Consider the following 14,653-nt stretch of genomic DNA (forward strand, 5'->3'; position numbering starts at 1 on the left):
AGATTGTAAGAAAGCCTTCGTTCATAGTGTATACTTCTCTTTTCACTTGAAAAACCAAGCATAGAAGTCTGGTTGTATTCACTGGCTGTGGTGAACACTTAACAGCCATCCCAGAGACAAGTCCACTGGCAGTCAATCAAGGTTTTGTCTTGGCCACTTAGATCCCAAACAGCTGTCCAGGTCTAATTAATATTCTGCAATTATATCTGGAGAGGAGCCAGTCTCAGAGACAGGTGTCTAAATGAAAGATGATCTCGGACTGTCCCTGTGCATAACCTGTCTGGGTCTGGTGGGACAGGCTTAAACTTATCCAGTGATGTGAACTATTATTTCACAAAATTCACTCGGTCTGGGCTTCCTGCATATGTGTTGCGGTGCCTACTCTGTCTGCTGGCATTCATTTTGCAGTGAGATCCTCGCTTTGACTCTGTGAAGTTTGGGCTTAAGATTTTAGGCAGTACTCATGCCTTGTCTAGAACCTCACACAAAGCAGTGATACCCACAGCACTGATTGTTACGGTGCCACACGTCACGGCTCCTTTAAGGGGATCAGCAAGCGAAGGCTACAAGGATTCAAACTGGGGCTTACTCTCTGCTCCACTGGGAGAGTCAATGACAATTATCATTAATTCTTGGATTCCTTCAGTTCTGATAGAAAAATCAAGTTATCAGAAACTATCATTTTGAGATCAGACAGCTATTAAAAGCCCATTAATAATCTTCTGGTGAGTAGAGCATATGCCTTTTGAGAACATTTGCAACTTGCTTCTCTGTGGAAAGACACAGGACATCGCCAACCTAATTATAAAGCAATCAAACAATTTAATTAATCTGGAAATCACTTTCTTAACAATAACCTCCCCTAAAAAGAGGCACCCTGCACAGCGCCATTAGGTAAAGTATGTTTTTGATACACTGCTGCGCATCAGCCATGCCAGGGCCCCGTGGGGATCATGGTGTTAATTACCTACCTGACGCCTGACCACTGCTAAGGCTGCTCAGTGAGGTCAGAAACATCGGCGGTGATACCAGCAGTCAGTAAAGTGTCCTAGCACTCAACCATCCAAAGCAAGCCAGTCTCTGGGAGCAGGGAGATTTGAGTTATAAGCAAGTGCTGCACATATGGGCAGAGAATTAACTGGCACCGGTTTTCATTTGAGAGTCTCCTAGGTATTGCTTTGCAGATGGGTGGATGAATTTGGAGAGCTGTGCTATAGGAGTGAAGGTCATGTGTAGGACTCTGGTTTCTGCCCCCTCTTGATGCCATCCTGGGCGAGTGCCGCACATACACACCACAGGCAAGTTCTCAGCTCTGAGTTCGGAATCTCCCAGGTGTGCTTTGTAGCTGGATCTGTTCTACTTTAATGGTATTTTGATCCCTATATAGCACAATAGTGGTGGGAAGTCTTCAGGGGCCAAGTAGAAATCCATTTTTACTTCAAATGAGAACAAAGCCTTCAAAAATTGACTTCTGTCTGTCTAATCTGCTAACGTTTGAATTTCCCCCTAAGGAAGGAGGAGGAATTGTTTGCAGTAAGCGACATGAGACGCTGCAGAATGCTCGTTTGCCCTTCTCTATTACCAACTGCAGCCCTGTCCACTTGGCTGGAAAGTCCCTGCCCATGGGTCATTCTTCCTGTCCACCCACCGTGGAAACATCAGTCACTTTTAGTCTTTTCCTTTTTCCTCCCTTTATTTCTATGATTGCAAATATGCCTGGTTTGCTTGCCTGAGACTCCCTTCTACCTGCCTCCCTGTCCTAATCTGGTGCTGTCTACTCTTACCAGGCACACGCGTGGCAGGTGAAAACTTCTGGCTTCTTTCTCTAGCCTCTGAACACCCCTGAAGGCCTCCCAGTAGTGGGTACCAAACCATTCACAGCTCATTGGCTTGACCAGTCTGAATTCCTTCAGACAGAAGGCCTTTTGCTGTGGCATTGTCCTGCTATGTTTCAGTTCTTCCTGACCCCTTCCAGAAGCCCCCTTCTAGTTCTCCTCTCCTCTAAAGCTTACTGGAACCTGCCCTGTGGAAGTATGGTCTCTTGTCCTTTAGGAATTATGAGGTACTCACACATTTTCTCTAGTATCTCGTGACACTTGAGAGCCTTAATATAACTACGTGATACATATGATACATAATATGTACACTGCAGAGCAGTGCTTTCGTCTAGGATGTAACTGCATATGCAGTGGTGGTCCCATAAGGTTATATCATCTGGACACTGTAGCCCTCTTAGTTTGCTTAAGTACACTGTGTGTGTTTTATACAGTGATGAAGTCACCGAATAATAAGGGATCTCAGAACACCCCCAAGCCAGGACTGCAAATGTATATATGTATATTTTCATTTCTTTACAAATTTCAAAAATTCATTTTATTTATTTGAAAGGCAGAGAGAGAAAGAGAGAGAGCGAGAGAGATCTCCTACTCACTGGTTCATTCCCCCTAATGCCCACAACCCCTAGAGCTGGTCCAGGCCAAAACCAGTAGTCCAGGACTCAATCGAGGCTCCCATTTGGGTCACAGAGCCATCGCCTGCTGCCTCCCAAGGTTCACATTAGCAGGAAGCTGGAATGAGAGGTAGAGTGGGACTCAAACCCCGGCACTCTGATATGGGATGCAGGTATCCCGGATGGTGTCTTCGACACTGCACCAAACTGCATTTGCATTTCAACTTAGCTTTTCAATCTGACATGAAACAAGAAAGACCCTTGGTTATTATGATAACACAGATGACTGTGTAGTCTTGACCTTGAAGATGTTTTTACAGCAGTGGATGCAAAGAAGAATATTCTACAATTGAAGGGCCTGGACAGTCAATCCAAGATAGGGAGGTGAAAATCTGCACAATAGTTAATGGAAGCGTTGATTTTTTTTTCTAAGAGCACAATCCTCAAGGTGATAGGTCACCATGTGTTGTGTTACCTGACTTCCCAGACCACTCCTTAAAATCTCTAAAAGTGAAAAGGGTTTAATTTAATGCCTTGTTTCTAGCTTCTTGAGATTGAAGAAATAGTTAATAAGCTCCCCAATTATGCTGATTGGTTGCATTAGAACCTCCAGAGATGGTGTCCTCTTAACAGTAAACACAGGTCTAAGAATTTAGTGCCAGGTTTCACTGAGTTTGTTCATTTTGAGTGTGTTAAGGTAGCAGGGATTGTTGTGAAAAAGGCTTCCCTTGGAATAATCACTTGTTTTCTCCCTCCTAATAATTTACATGTAGTTTGCATTCTGTGGTGTGTGAGCAGCATAAACATTCATTCCAAATAAGAAACAAAATTTATAAGATTTCTGATGTTAGATTTTTCCCATCAGGAAACAAAACTTTTTAGATGCTTTGAAATATTGGAGCTCTTTTATGGACTATGCAGAGTAACGTAGACGCCAAGTTAGGAGTGTGGGGAGCGGGGCCGGGGGGGATGCGGCTGTTGAGTAAAGTTGAAAGAACTTAATTTGCTGTGTAGATTAAATGGACAAAGTGAATCGTGGGCTGCCGGATGGCAAAAGCAGAATCCGTTTCTCCAGGGGCTCAGGGAACAACAGATGCAAAGGCATGATAAATTTCACTGCAGCAGGGGGATGAGTGCCTCTTGGTTCTCCGTCCATCAAGAAATGGGCTGCTCAGCACTTGCCTAGTAAATGGCTTTGATTGTGCCGTCATAAAGTTAATGGCATCTGTTGAAGACATCACTATGAAATTTGCAGCCTTCACTTAATTGAAAAATGTCTGTAGAGATGTAGCCCATGCAGAACTCCTCAAGGTAACACTAAACTTAGCCTCTTGAATAGGTTCCTCTCTTCTTTGTGCACAGTGGTCATAAATTGCTTACCTTTACAGCCAGGTAGTGGCTTCCAGGAGATCCCTTGCATTTTTTGTAACTAACTGCAATAGTCAGTTCCACTAGGAAACTAGTGGTGTGGTAACTGGCTTGCTGTTAGGAGCGAAGCACCGCTTCCTGATTTATTTTCCGTTTTGCAAGAAGGTACAGGGTAACTTGGCAGCCTTCGCTGTCTCGCCTCTTTATTCAAACCAGCTGCAGGCGTCAGTGGTCCTCAGACAGTTCCGCCAATCTTATGCAGCAGTGTGGAGGGAGGTACGGCGGTCTGGAGTGTCCTGATCCTGCCCTCGCCAGCTGCCTGCCCAGCTTTCTCAGTGATCAGCGGCAGGCTGACTGCGCTAATGGAGAAAGTGACAAGCCCCGGAGGGGCTGCCCTCCCTCTTTGAAGCACTTGGTGAGACACACTCTGCCAGGCTCTGTGTGGCTGTGGCATTCAGGAGCCGCCTGGCCAGTGGCTGTCCAGCTGCTGCAGAGCAGGGAGCCTGTTGAAGGAAATATTGACAAGGGGAAAAAGGGCTGGGCCCCTCCAGCTGTGCTAAGATAAGATGGATCTGGGTCATCTTCCTAGTTCAGATGCACCTGCCCTGAAAGTGTGTATTTCGGAATACAAGGGCTTGTTTTTCAGCGCTCAGGCCTTTATTCAGTCTGCTTTAAATTAAACCACTAAGGCTGCTTCCCCAAAACAGACAGCACCCCCAGCTGGAACCTGTCTCTCTACCCGTGGTGTTTCTGGAAACGTTCGCAACAGGAGGGTCAAAACCAAGACATTCGTGTGTGCGTTATTCTATGGAACTGGAATATTTAGATGTTAAACATGTGGAGGGCCATTGGTGAGTGCATTTTTGCATAGATCCAGCACACTCGGGAAGCTGTGTTGGAACTCAGGCTCCCTCCTCACCCCAAATCCCTACTCCAGGTAAGGCCAGCACGCTCTTGGAGGAGAAATGTAAGGAAGCCCATGACTCAGGAGAGGATGATCCGGGATGCGGATGATGATGCCAAGCCCAAATCAGCTTGTAATGTTTTCTCCTTTCTCTCTGCAGGAAACAGCCCTCAAGATAGTCCAAGGAATTTCTCCCCCAGTGCCTCAGCCCACTTTTCATTTGCACGGAGGTAAGACTTTCTTGTGAGTGGAGAAGTAACGTGTGACATGGAGGGTCCCCGTCCCCAACCCCTCTCTCAGCCTACCTGCCTTCTGCCTTGTGAGGTCCTGCTCACTACATTCTGGTAAGAGCTTCTCAGAGGTTCCTTAGGCTGCCTCGGAATCATGCTACAGGGCACCTGCTCCCACAGCTTCCATAATGAGCTATGCCCCAGGGTGGCATTCGGTGCCCTCTCATGGCCTTTCACTAGATAGCGAATGCCCACCGAGAGCACGAAATCATCTTCTCTTCCGCCCCTAGCGCAGCGCCTTGTCCATGCTTGGTGCTCAGTAGAGTCTTGCTCAGTGAGCTGCACTTACAGACACTCAGTTCATCTGTGTCCTAATGCAGTCGTTTAGCTGTTGCAATGCTTTTCTATAGAAAGGGCTTTCTCGTGAGCTCAAGGACGGGAACCTGAGATGTCCTTGTATTTGAGAGCTTCAGGGCAGAAGTTTAGTCACCCCTTCTGACAAAGCCACGCTCAGACGGGAGGGTGCCTTGTGTCTTCTCTTCCAGTCCTGTTTAGAATCAGGCACCAAATGTCACAGATGCATGTCTTGGCGCCTGAGTCATGGTGTCAGGAGGAAGTGGTATTGCCCAGAATGGCCTCATCATCTGGCCTTTTGAGTTAGGGATCTGCCACTGGGATTTGGCCCCTCGGTCAGCTCTTTCTTCTACGTTCTGTAGGTGGAATGGGTGCACTGCACCTTGTAACATTCAAATTTGTACCCTCAGGGTCCCTTCCCGCCTCTCACATCTGTATCGTGTGTACCTGTGCCCAGGAAAAACATAGAGAATGAGAAATGCCCCTTCTGCCCAGTCTCTGAATATTTAGGATAAATTTGGCATATGGTCTCAATGGCCTTGATGCTAGCTCAATTCCCCTCTGAGACTTATTATACCCTAAGTGGACTAAGGTAACCCCTCATGAAGATACTTGGGAGGGTTAAAAAATATAATTGTTTGTACCAACAAAGCTTACAATGTCCTCCCAAGCTTTGGTCAACATTTTACACCACGAAATCTAGAGCAAAGGACGTTAGCAGTGTTTTCAGAATTCTGTACAACTAAGGTGCTATGGTAAGCCTCACACCATAAAGAGATGCTTGCTCTCTGATTAGTTAGGCATATCCCATCCAGTTTCTCGGTACACAGTGTGTACCCCACTCTGGGAAGGATATAAAAGTGATTAAGATGTCATTGCCTGGGAGCTTATTGAAACTCACACTCTGTTCTTCCCACAATTCGGAATTTTATCCTTTTAGCTCCTCATTTTAAGTACTATCAAGAAAGTATGACTATGAACTGATCCCATAAAGTCTGTGCCTAGTGAATGTTGGTTTCTGATGGTGCTACTATTGGAGGTGGAAAAATAAGCCTGTAAAACTTGGTAAACAAGTATCCATCACCATCTTTAAAGCATATCTCTAGGATCCCACATTCTGGCACGGTGGGTTAAACAGCCCCCTGCTAAGCCAGCATCCTATTTCTGAGCACAGGTTCAAATCCCAGCTGCTCCACTTTTAATAGAGCTCCCTGCAAATGCACCTGGGAAGGCAGCAGATGATGGCACAGTACACAGGCTCCTGCCACCCATGTGAGATAACTGGATAGAGTTGGGGGCTCCTGGTCTCGGTCTGGTCCAGCCCTGGCTGTTAGAGTCATTGTGGAGTGACCAGTGGATGGAAGATCTCTTTCTGACTGACTTTCTTTTTTTTTTTCTTTTTTTTTTTTTTTTGACAGGCAGAGTGGACAGTGAGAGAGAGACAGAGATAAAGGTCTTCCTTTGCCGTTGGTTTATCCTCCAATGGCCGCTGCGGCCGGCATCTGTGGCCGGTGCACCGCGCGGATCCGATGGCAGGAGCCAGGTACTTATCCTGGTCTCCCATGCGGTGCAGGACCCAAGCACTTGGGCCATCCTCCACTGCACTCCCTGGCCACAGCAGAGAACTGGCCTGGAAGAGGGGCAACCGGGACAGAATCCGGCGCCCCGACCGGGACTAGAGCGCCGGCCTCTTAGAGATTTTTAAAAAGATTTATTGAAAGGCAGAGTGATGGAGACAGAAAGTCAGAAATGGCCGGCGCTGCGGCTCACTAGGCTAATCCTCCGCCTTGCGGCGCCGGCACACCAGGTTCTAGTCCCGGTCGGGGCGCCGGATTCTGTCCCGGTTGCCCCTCTTCCAGGCCAGCTCTCTGCTGTGGCCCGGAAGTGCAGTGGAGGATGGCTTGGGCCCTGCACCCCATGGGAGACCAGGAGAAGCACCTGGCTCCTGCCTTCAGATCAGTGCGGTACGCCGGCCGCAGCGGCCATTGGAGGGTGAACCAACGGCAAAGGAAGACCTTTCTCTCTCTCTCTCTCTCTCTCACTGCCCACTCTGCCTGTCAAAAAAAAAAAAAATCTCTAAGAGGCACGCTTTTAATTAATAAGAAAAAAATGCACATCTCGTTATAGCATGCATTTACACATGACAGAAATCATAGTATCTTAATCCTGCCAGAAATATAAAAATGAAGAGAATCCAATAATTAAGTGGGTGACTGAAGGACAGATTAATCTGATTTCTGTGCTTCAAAAAAAAAAAAAAAAGCCACAAACAACACAGAGGCATGTTAATTCTTCACAAATAAACCACATACCATGACGAGCGATTATCACTGGAGACCTGTGGTTCACTTTGCATGCATTTCCAGATGGAGCGCCCTCCACACTCTTCAGAAAGTATTAATTTAGATTAGGCCGTGAGTGATCCTCTTTTACAACTCTTATTGGAGTAAACAGAACCTTGTGTGACTTACAAAAATTCACATTGGTATTTTTCATTTAATATCTCTTGGATGTTAGACTTGATCTTCCTTTGGAAAACACAGAGCCTCTCCAGTCCTCTCCATTTGGGGTGCATCTCTAAGCCCTAAAAAAGTGGGCCACTTGCAGACTCCCCCACATTTTACCCTTTTGCACATTTAGTCCAGGAGAGGACGTAGTACTGTATTTTGGACCTTGTTTTTGGGTGAAGTGGGTAAGGTGAGGCTTGTTCATCTTTTCTGATCTTATTATCCCACCTTCCCAGCAGACCTTGCTGGGCGTCTAACAGACCAATTACAGGGTGTGAAGTGCACGTGCCTTCCATATTTTCTAATAGAGATTCAAGATTAAAATTATCAAGTTGCTTTTTTCAACGGGGAAGATTCAAAATTTTTCATGGTAAAATTGAATTAGGATATGATGCATATTTTCCATGAACTTTTGAAGTTCCCTAGTGTTAGATTACAAGAAACGGACAAAAATAAGCATCAGCTTAGCATAGATTTTTCTCTGGAACAAGGAGACATTTTTGCATTGCTAATTGTAGTACTATTTCCAGTCCATTGATTATGGAGTTGCTTAATAATTTTTCCCTGGTGGTAAGCTAAAGATCTAAAGGAATCTGCCTTCCCCAGAAGTTGCCAAGATTTAAAATTATACATTGCTTTCTCCTTCCTTGGCAATATAGAGCCCTTGAATGAATGCCATGGGTCTCTCTTAGTTACCTCATTGTTGTTTGTGAGGTTAAATCCTCAAGCAAACAACAAGAACAGACTTGCTTACTGAATTCAGGTCATCACCTGCTTACTGAGTGCTGGTGGGCAGAACGACCTCCCAGGGACTCTTCCACTATTCCTCCTAGAGCGGACTTTAGTTGGCCACATTCCCCTGCTTTGATATGGCTCAGCTTGTTCCAGCATCAACTAGAACATACACCATGTCACACCAGGTGACCATCGCAAGTAAAAAGAAACCTGCACTCTTCCTACAGTTTTAATGGCAAGGTTGATGTTAGAACGTTCATGCTTTCTTTGTTGTATACTGTACTAATTAAATATTTAAAGTAGTTTTGGGATATTTTCTGTTAGTCTTGTGTTCTCTGTTCCCCTCAGATGTTTTCCCTTCTCAAATTTTCACTTAATGGTAACATTGAGATTCCACCCTCAAGGAAAACACTCTCTTCAAAAAAAGCCTTGTTGTCTTGGCAAAGAAGGTAGTCTTGTCTTCAGATAACATTTTGTTGGTAGCTACTGCAAAGAAAAGACAACATTGTTAGTGGGATCCAAATTGCACTTGTGTGATAGCTTCCTTGAAAAAAATGGCCTGTTCTCTGCTAAGCACTGTATGTAGCATATATCGCAGCTTTGATGTGCGGTTGTCATGGTAATGAAGACGCAGTGGTCCCTTGGCTCCCTTTGAGTAAATAGACACGGGCAACTTAGGGGACTTTATGAGACATAGCTTATTTCTGGTCGTGGTTCTACAGAGTAGTGAACACATTCTTGTTTAAACATCTTTCCAGTTGTGTGTTTTCCAGACTGAGCAAATGTAATTTATGCTTTGGAACTAATAAGAACATGGTCTCCTCTTGGAATTGTTCATTCTTCTGAAATATGTTCACTGCTACCTGAGGGAAAGGAGAGTTAATGAATCACAAAGCAAAATCATGGTAGAGAAAATTGTCTCTCACTCTTTCCACAGACAAGTTTCCTATAATTGCTATTAAATGGACTGAATAATTCTTTTAAAATCATATCCTTTTCTTTTCCAAATTGGAAGTGTTTAAAACATAAAGTACAGGCATAGATTTTTTAAAGTCTTCAATAAGTAACCAAATAAAATAGGATCGACTTTTTTTTTCCATTTAATGGGGAGTTGGATATCTTTATAAGCACGACACGGTAATTATTTTTCTTATATTTTATTACTTTCAACTGTATAGAAATATTTTCTAGAACATATAACTTGGTTTTCCCAATTCCTTTTATCTTGTATATTTACATACGTCTTATTTTGCCCCCCCCCTTTTTTTTTAAAACATACTTGGTTCAATTGTACTCCAATCATGGTCACAGAAATGACAGGTAAATTTTACTGAAATCTTACTGTTGTAATAGTTCTGTGATATGTCCACTGAAATTTCTCCATTTTGTCTTTGTGGACCATTGCATTTGCTGGCAGTAGAACATATGGTAACCTATGGTTATGTTTTCCCTTGAATATAAATATAGGCTAAAATGTCAGTTTTCTACATGAACATCTAATTGTGACTTCGCAAATTCAAGCTGTTGAATTCCCTGACTTCCACCTACAGGGAATGCAGCTCCAGCACTTTTTGTCCATTCTTGTCTCTCACTTGGTAAATGTACATAATCATGAATTACAAAGTGTCCTCCTGTGATACTGCCTCTAAGAATGTCGTGCGAAGGCACTTCAGAAAGTTCATGGAAAAACAGAACTAAACAACAATGCCCGTGTTCGTGAACTTTTGAAGACTCCTGATGTGGGTCCTTCAGAAAGTGCGCTTTTCCTGTGTTGACTCTTGGCGAATTTGCATGTATTTGTTTTCACAGTGTTTTAGTTTTATGTGAAATCGCTCATAAGGTGACAGCTCTGGAGTCCCTGGGATCTCCTTGCCTCAGTAGCCGTATTGTCTGTCACTGCATTAAGTCTTCTGACACCCTTGTAACCAGAGACCCACTCCAAAGCTAGCATCCTCTCACCGTTTAGAGACGCAAACTGCCCCTTCACGGCTTCTGGCAGCGCTGCCTCTAGGAGCTGGGCAGATAACTTCACTGGTGGAGAATTTTTCATGCTGCTCCTGGCATCACTAGTGGTGAGAGCTGGGCTACATGCTCAGAATCTCTGCGAGAGGCTTTTGATGCGACTTTATAAAGCCAGGTCGCGCTGGAAGGCAGTAACTCTTAAGGGATTCTGAGCGTGAGGTCAGTCACTTTCTTAGTGCTCAAGTTATTTGCCACTTAGGGCCTGAGCCAGGCAGCCATGAGCCAGTTGACCCTTTTCTCCCTAGGAGTGCGGAGCAGAAGTGTTTCCTTCAGAATAATAAGCAGAAAGTGTTTAGGAGGCAAGGAAAGTCCACGGGCTCCTGTCTCAGGCTGGAATTCAGACCCTGGAGCCTAGAGATCCTGGGCCCGGGATATCCACATTCCCCGATGAGAGTGTCTTTCCTCCTCCCTTTCTGTTTTTATTCATTTGAATCTGCTGAGTCTGACCGTTGTAATTATCCCTGGTATTCATTTTGTCAAAGTGTATTAGTGAGAGATCAATAATATGGATCAACCCATTCACTTTCTGCTTGTTTGGGTGTATCGATTCAGTTTAAATAAAAGTCAACCTGCTGTATAATGTTTGTTTACCCTGGCCCTGGCTGAACATTTCCACACCCTCACAGACTATGTGGTGTCATTTGTTTGAATAAAAATCCTCAGTTTCCCTGGGGTTCCCCTGTAACAGTACTCCAGGGCTGGCCTGAGCTAAACTCACTTTCTCAATAGGACTGACGGACGCCGCTGGTCACTGGCTTCTCTCCCCTCCTCTGGCTATGGGACCAACACCCCCAGCTCCACCGTCTCTGTAAGTGCCTGGATTTTTTTTTTCCCGCTGTCTTACAACCACAGAGCTTTTACACAGGCAGTGTTTTCTCTGGGTGTTGCCTGGTAGCAAGAAGAAGATAAATTCTGCACGTCTGCCACCCAGAATGGGTTATGCATCAAATGATGGTCTGACAAACATAGCAAGGACACCCTTGTGCTGCAGGCTTTTAAACCATGGGGCATTAATTGAGGAAGTCCCAGGATCACAAGTTTGGAGGACATTGGGAGCTTTCATTTTAATGCCATTTGGCGTAGTTTGGGCGAAAGAACACAATCTGGCTTTATTGCTCTGGTTCCATGCCAGTGAAAGCAGTGCTGAAAAGGCTATTAAACTGTGACGGGCTGGGGCTTTTTTCTTGTATGGCTTAGATCGAGATTTGTTTTGTCTTCTCCTTCAAAGAATAATAATAAAAAAACATTCAAGTCTTAAATTTCTCTGTGCCTTCTAGGTTAAGACCTTTTAAGACAGATTAAAAGAGCTTAGAAGAAAGTGAAGATAATAAAGAGACAAGGTGGAACCATGAAAATGGGATACGGGAACAAGTATACCATTGCCCCACACTATAGCATTTTAGCAAGGGGCCTAGTTGGATAAATGCTCTCTTGATTTACATCAGTGTTGTTGTGGGATATCGGGACAGGTGGTCATTAGAAAGGCCAGGGTGTTATAGGTGTTCAATAAATGTCCAACGAAATGGTTTGGATGTTCTTGGACGGGATAGGAGCGTGGGTCTGTGAATCTAGACCCCGTTGGATTCATTTTCTGCCTTAGTTTGTCATCATCTCTGGTTTATTGTCTAGGGATGTCCATCTGTTGTATTTTCTACAGCCTTCAGCACTGTGTTCAGCAGGTGGATTATGCCACTTAATCATACTTGAACCGACAAGAAACTACAGTTCTACTGGTAGCACCACTGCCTTTTATGGTTCCTGAATTCCAAGTGTAATCTAGCACAGGTTTTCTGAAGCACCTAGAACATTTGTTCTAAGTTTTGTTAAATTGAACAAATTGTTAGATTCTGTTAGGTTATTTTTACCCCCTCCGTGTAGTATTTTTGTTGAGGAAAGGCAATTTATTTTCCTATTCATTATTCCATTTTTTTTTTTTTTTGACAGGCAGAGTGGACAGTGAGAGAGAGAGACAGAGAGAAAGGTCTTCCTTTTGCTGTTGGTTCACCCTCCAATGGCTGCCGCGGCCGGCGCACCGCGCTGATCCGAAGGCAGGAGCCAGGTGCTTCTCCTGGTCTCCCATGGGGTGCAGGGCCCAAGTACTTGGGCCATCCTCCACTGCACTCCCTGGCCACAGCAGAGAGCTGGCCTGGAAGAGGGGCAACTGGGACAGAATCCGGCGCCCCGACCGGGACTAGAACCCGGTGTGCCGGCGCCGCAAGGCGGAGGATTAGCCTAGTGAGCCGCAGCACTGGCTCCATTATTCCATTTTGTCCATGAGTTTGATCATTTTTGAGACACAGTCCAGCAACCTTATGTGGTTTCATTGGCACAGCAGCTGCACATCAGTAAAGGGTGTTTCAAAATGCTGAATGGCATCAGAGGATGAAACTGTCACTGAACACCAGTGCAGGCAGCCTGGGTAGTGGAGGCAACCATCACTGCTTTCACTGATCATTGGCCCACCCCTATTTTAGATGTCAATAATATGAAACACCACGGTGTGAAAATGAAGACTCAAGTTGATTGACAAGAAGGAATTTTTTAAAAAAATTTTAAGTGCAGTTTTTCCCCAGACCCTTGGGTATCTTTAATTAATGTCAAGCCATGAATAAACAGAGTACTTGATTTTTTGTTCTTTGGTCTTCCTGTAAATATGCTTATTTAATTCTCCTCATTACCCAAAAGTTGAATTCAGATCTCCTGATTCCAGATTCTGTTTTAATTTCAGTTCTGTCGCTTGCGTTGCCTTCACTCAGGTTTTATTATACTTCAGGTCTCTTTTTTGCAAAACAAATGTTGAGAGCAGGACCTTTCTCTTTCTAGTCATCTGTACCGAAAGGAGAATCGGAGAGAGAATGAGCTACATGGAATTGGACCCTATCTAGTTCAAATACCTTGTAAAATAATTTGTACAGGTACTCTATTTGCAAAGCACTGGTCTAGTGACTTACAGTGCATTGGCTCATTTCATCCTAGACACCTCTGACAGAGTTCCTATTGTCCCAATTTATGGAACAGTAATCTGAGGCATAGAGAACAAATGAGTGCCTCTTTACCCACCCCTTTGTTTTATTGGTGAGAGATCAGCCAGTGGTCTAGGCCCTCATCTCTCTGATCTTCTTAAAGAGTTATGTGGCCTTTTTATTATTAAGATTTATTTTATTTGTTTGAAAGGCTGAATTACGGGGTTAGGGGTGGGGTGGGGAAGAGAATTTTCTGATTTGTTGGTTCACTCCCCAAATGGCTGCAAAGACCAGGGCTGGGCCAGGCCAAAGTCAGGAGCCAGTAGCTTCATCCATGGGTACAGGGACCCAAGCACTTGGGCCATCTTTGACTGCTTTCCCAGGCGCATTAGTAGGGAGCTGGATTGAAGGTGGAGCAGCTGAGACTTGAACTGGCACCCGTATAGGATGCAAGCATCGCAGGCAGCTGCTTTGCCTGCTACACCCCAATGCTGGCCCCTGCACGGCCTTTCTTAAACTTGTAACAGACAACCGGCCTAGCCGTCAGTTTTCATGGGATCAGTGCCGTCTGCAGCTTCCGCGTGTGTAGAAGCAGCAGCTCCCTGAGACACGTTGTGAGGCCGACTCACAGGCTCTGTGTTCCCAACAACTTTTCTCTTAAGTGCTTATACTTATTGGAGAAAGCGTTATGTTTGTTGATCTCAGTATTCCTTTTTTCCTTCAAAATGAAATTGTAGCCTCAAAATTACTTTTTTGTGCCTGAAGACTAAAAGAATTGTTTAATTTGTAGACTCTAGGGACCATGTGTGAAAGTTCAGCCATCTTTTCTCCTTATTGCTTATTGATAAAAAAAAGTGATGAGTGAAAACGAGAAAAACCATTTCTCATTTTCCTCAGTTTCTTGTGTTCTTGTCCTTTAAATATTATGGCAAAAGTTATGGAAAACTGCTTAGTAATTGCTTTTTTTCTAAAGCTAGTCTGAATCACTTTTAGATTCTCATTTCCCTGGGTTGATCTAGTCATTTAACTCATCAGAAATTCATTTTAGTTATTTTAAATAACAATATAGAAATATAAAAAAAATGGCAAGCACTTTAAAGAATATAACTTACAGAATTTAA

The 14,653-nt window shown here is 44.4% G+C and overlaps 1 protein-coding gene across 18 annotated transcripts in view; it reads left to right on the forward strand.

Annotated features, from left to right (window-relative positions):
- MAST4 (microtubule associated serine/threonine kinase family member 4) overlaps positions 1–14,653 on the forward strand; it is a 623,464-nt gene that overhangs the window by 536,277 nt on the left and 72,534 nt on the right. For all 18 annotated transcript variants that reach the window (XM_051853670.3, XM_051853672.3, XM_089313239.1 and 15 more), the window contains 2 exons: positions 4,882–4,951; positions 11,299–11,377. In XM_051853670.3, the coding sequence (XP_051709630.3) occupies positions 4,882–4,951; positions 11,299–11,377 (149 nt within the window). The remainder of the gene's footprint in view (positions 1–4,881; positions 4,952–11,298; positions 11,378–14,653) is intronic.

This window comes from Oryctolagus cuniculus, chromosome 14 (assembly GCF_051225735.1).
Source record: "Oryctolagus cuniculus isolate XC-2025 breed Fujian yellow rabbit chromosome 14, ASM5122573v1, whole genome shotgun sequence".
NCBI classification, from domain to species: Eukaryota; Metazoa; Chordata; class Mammalia; order Lagomorpha; family Leporidae; genus Oryctolagus; species Oryctolagus cuniculus.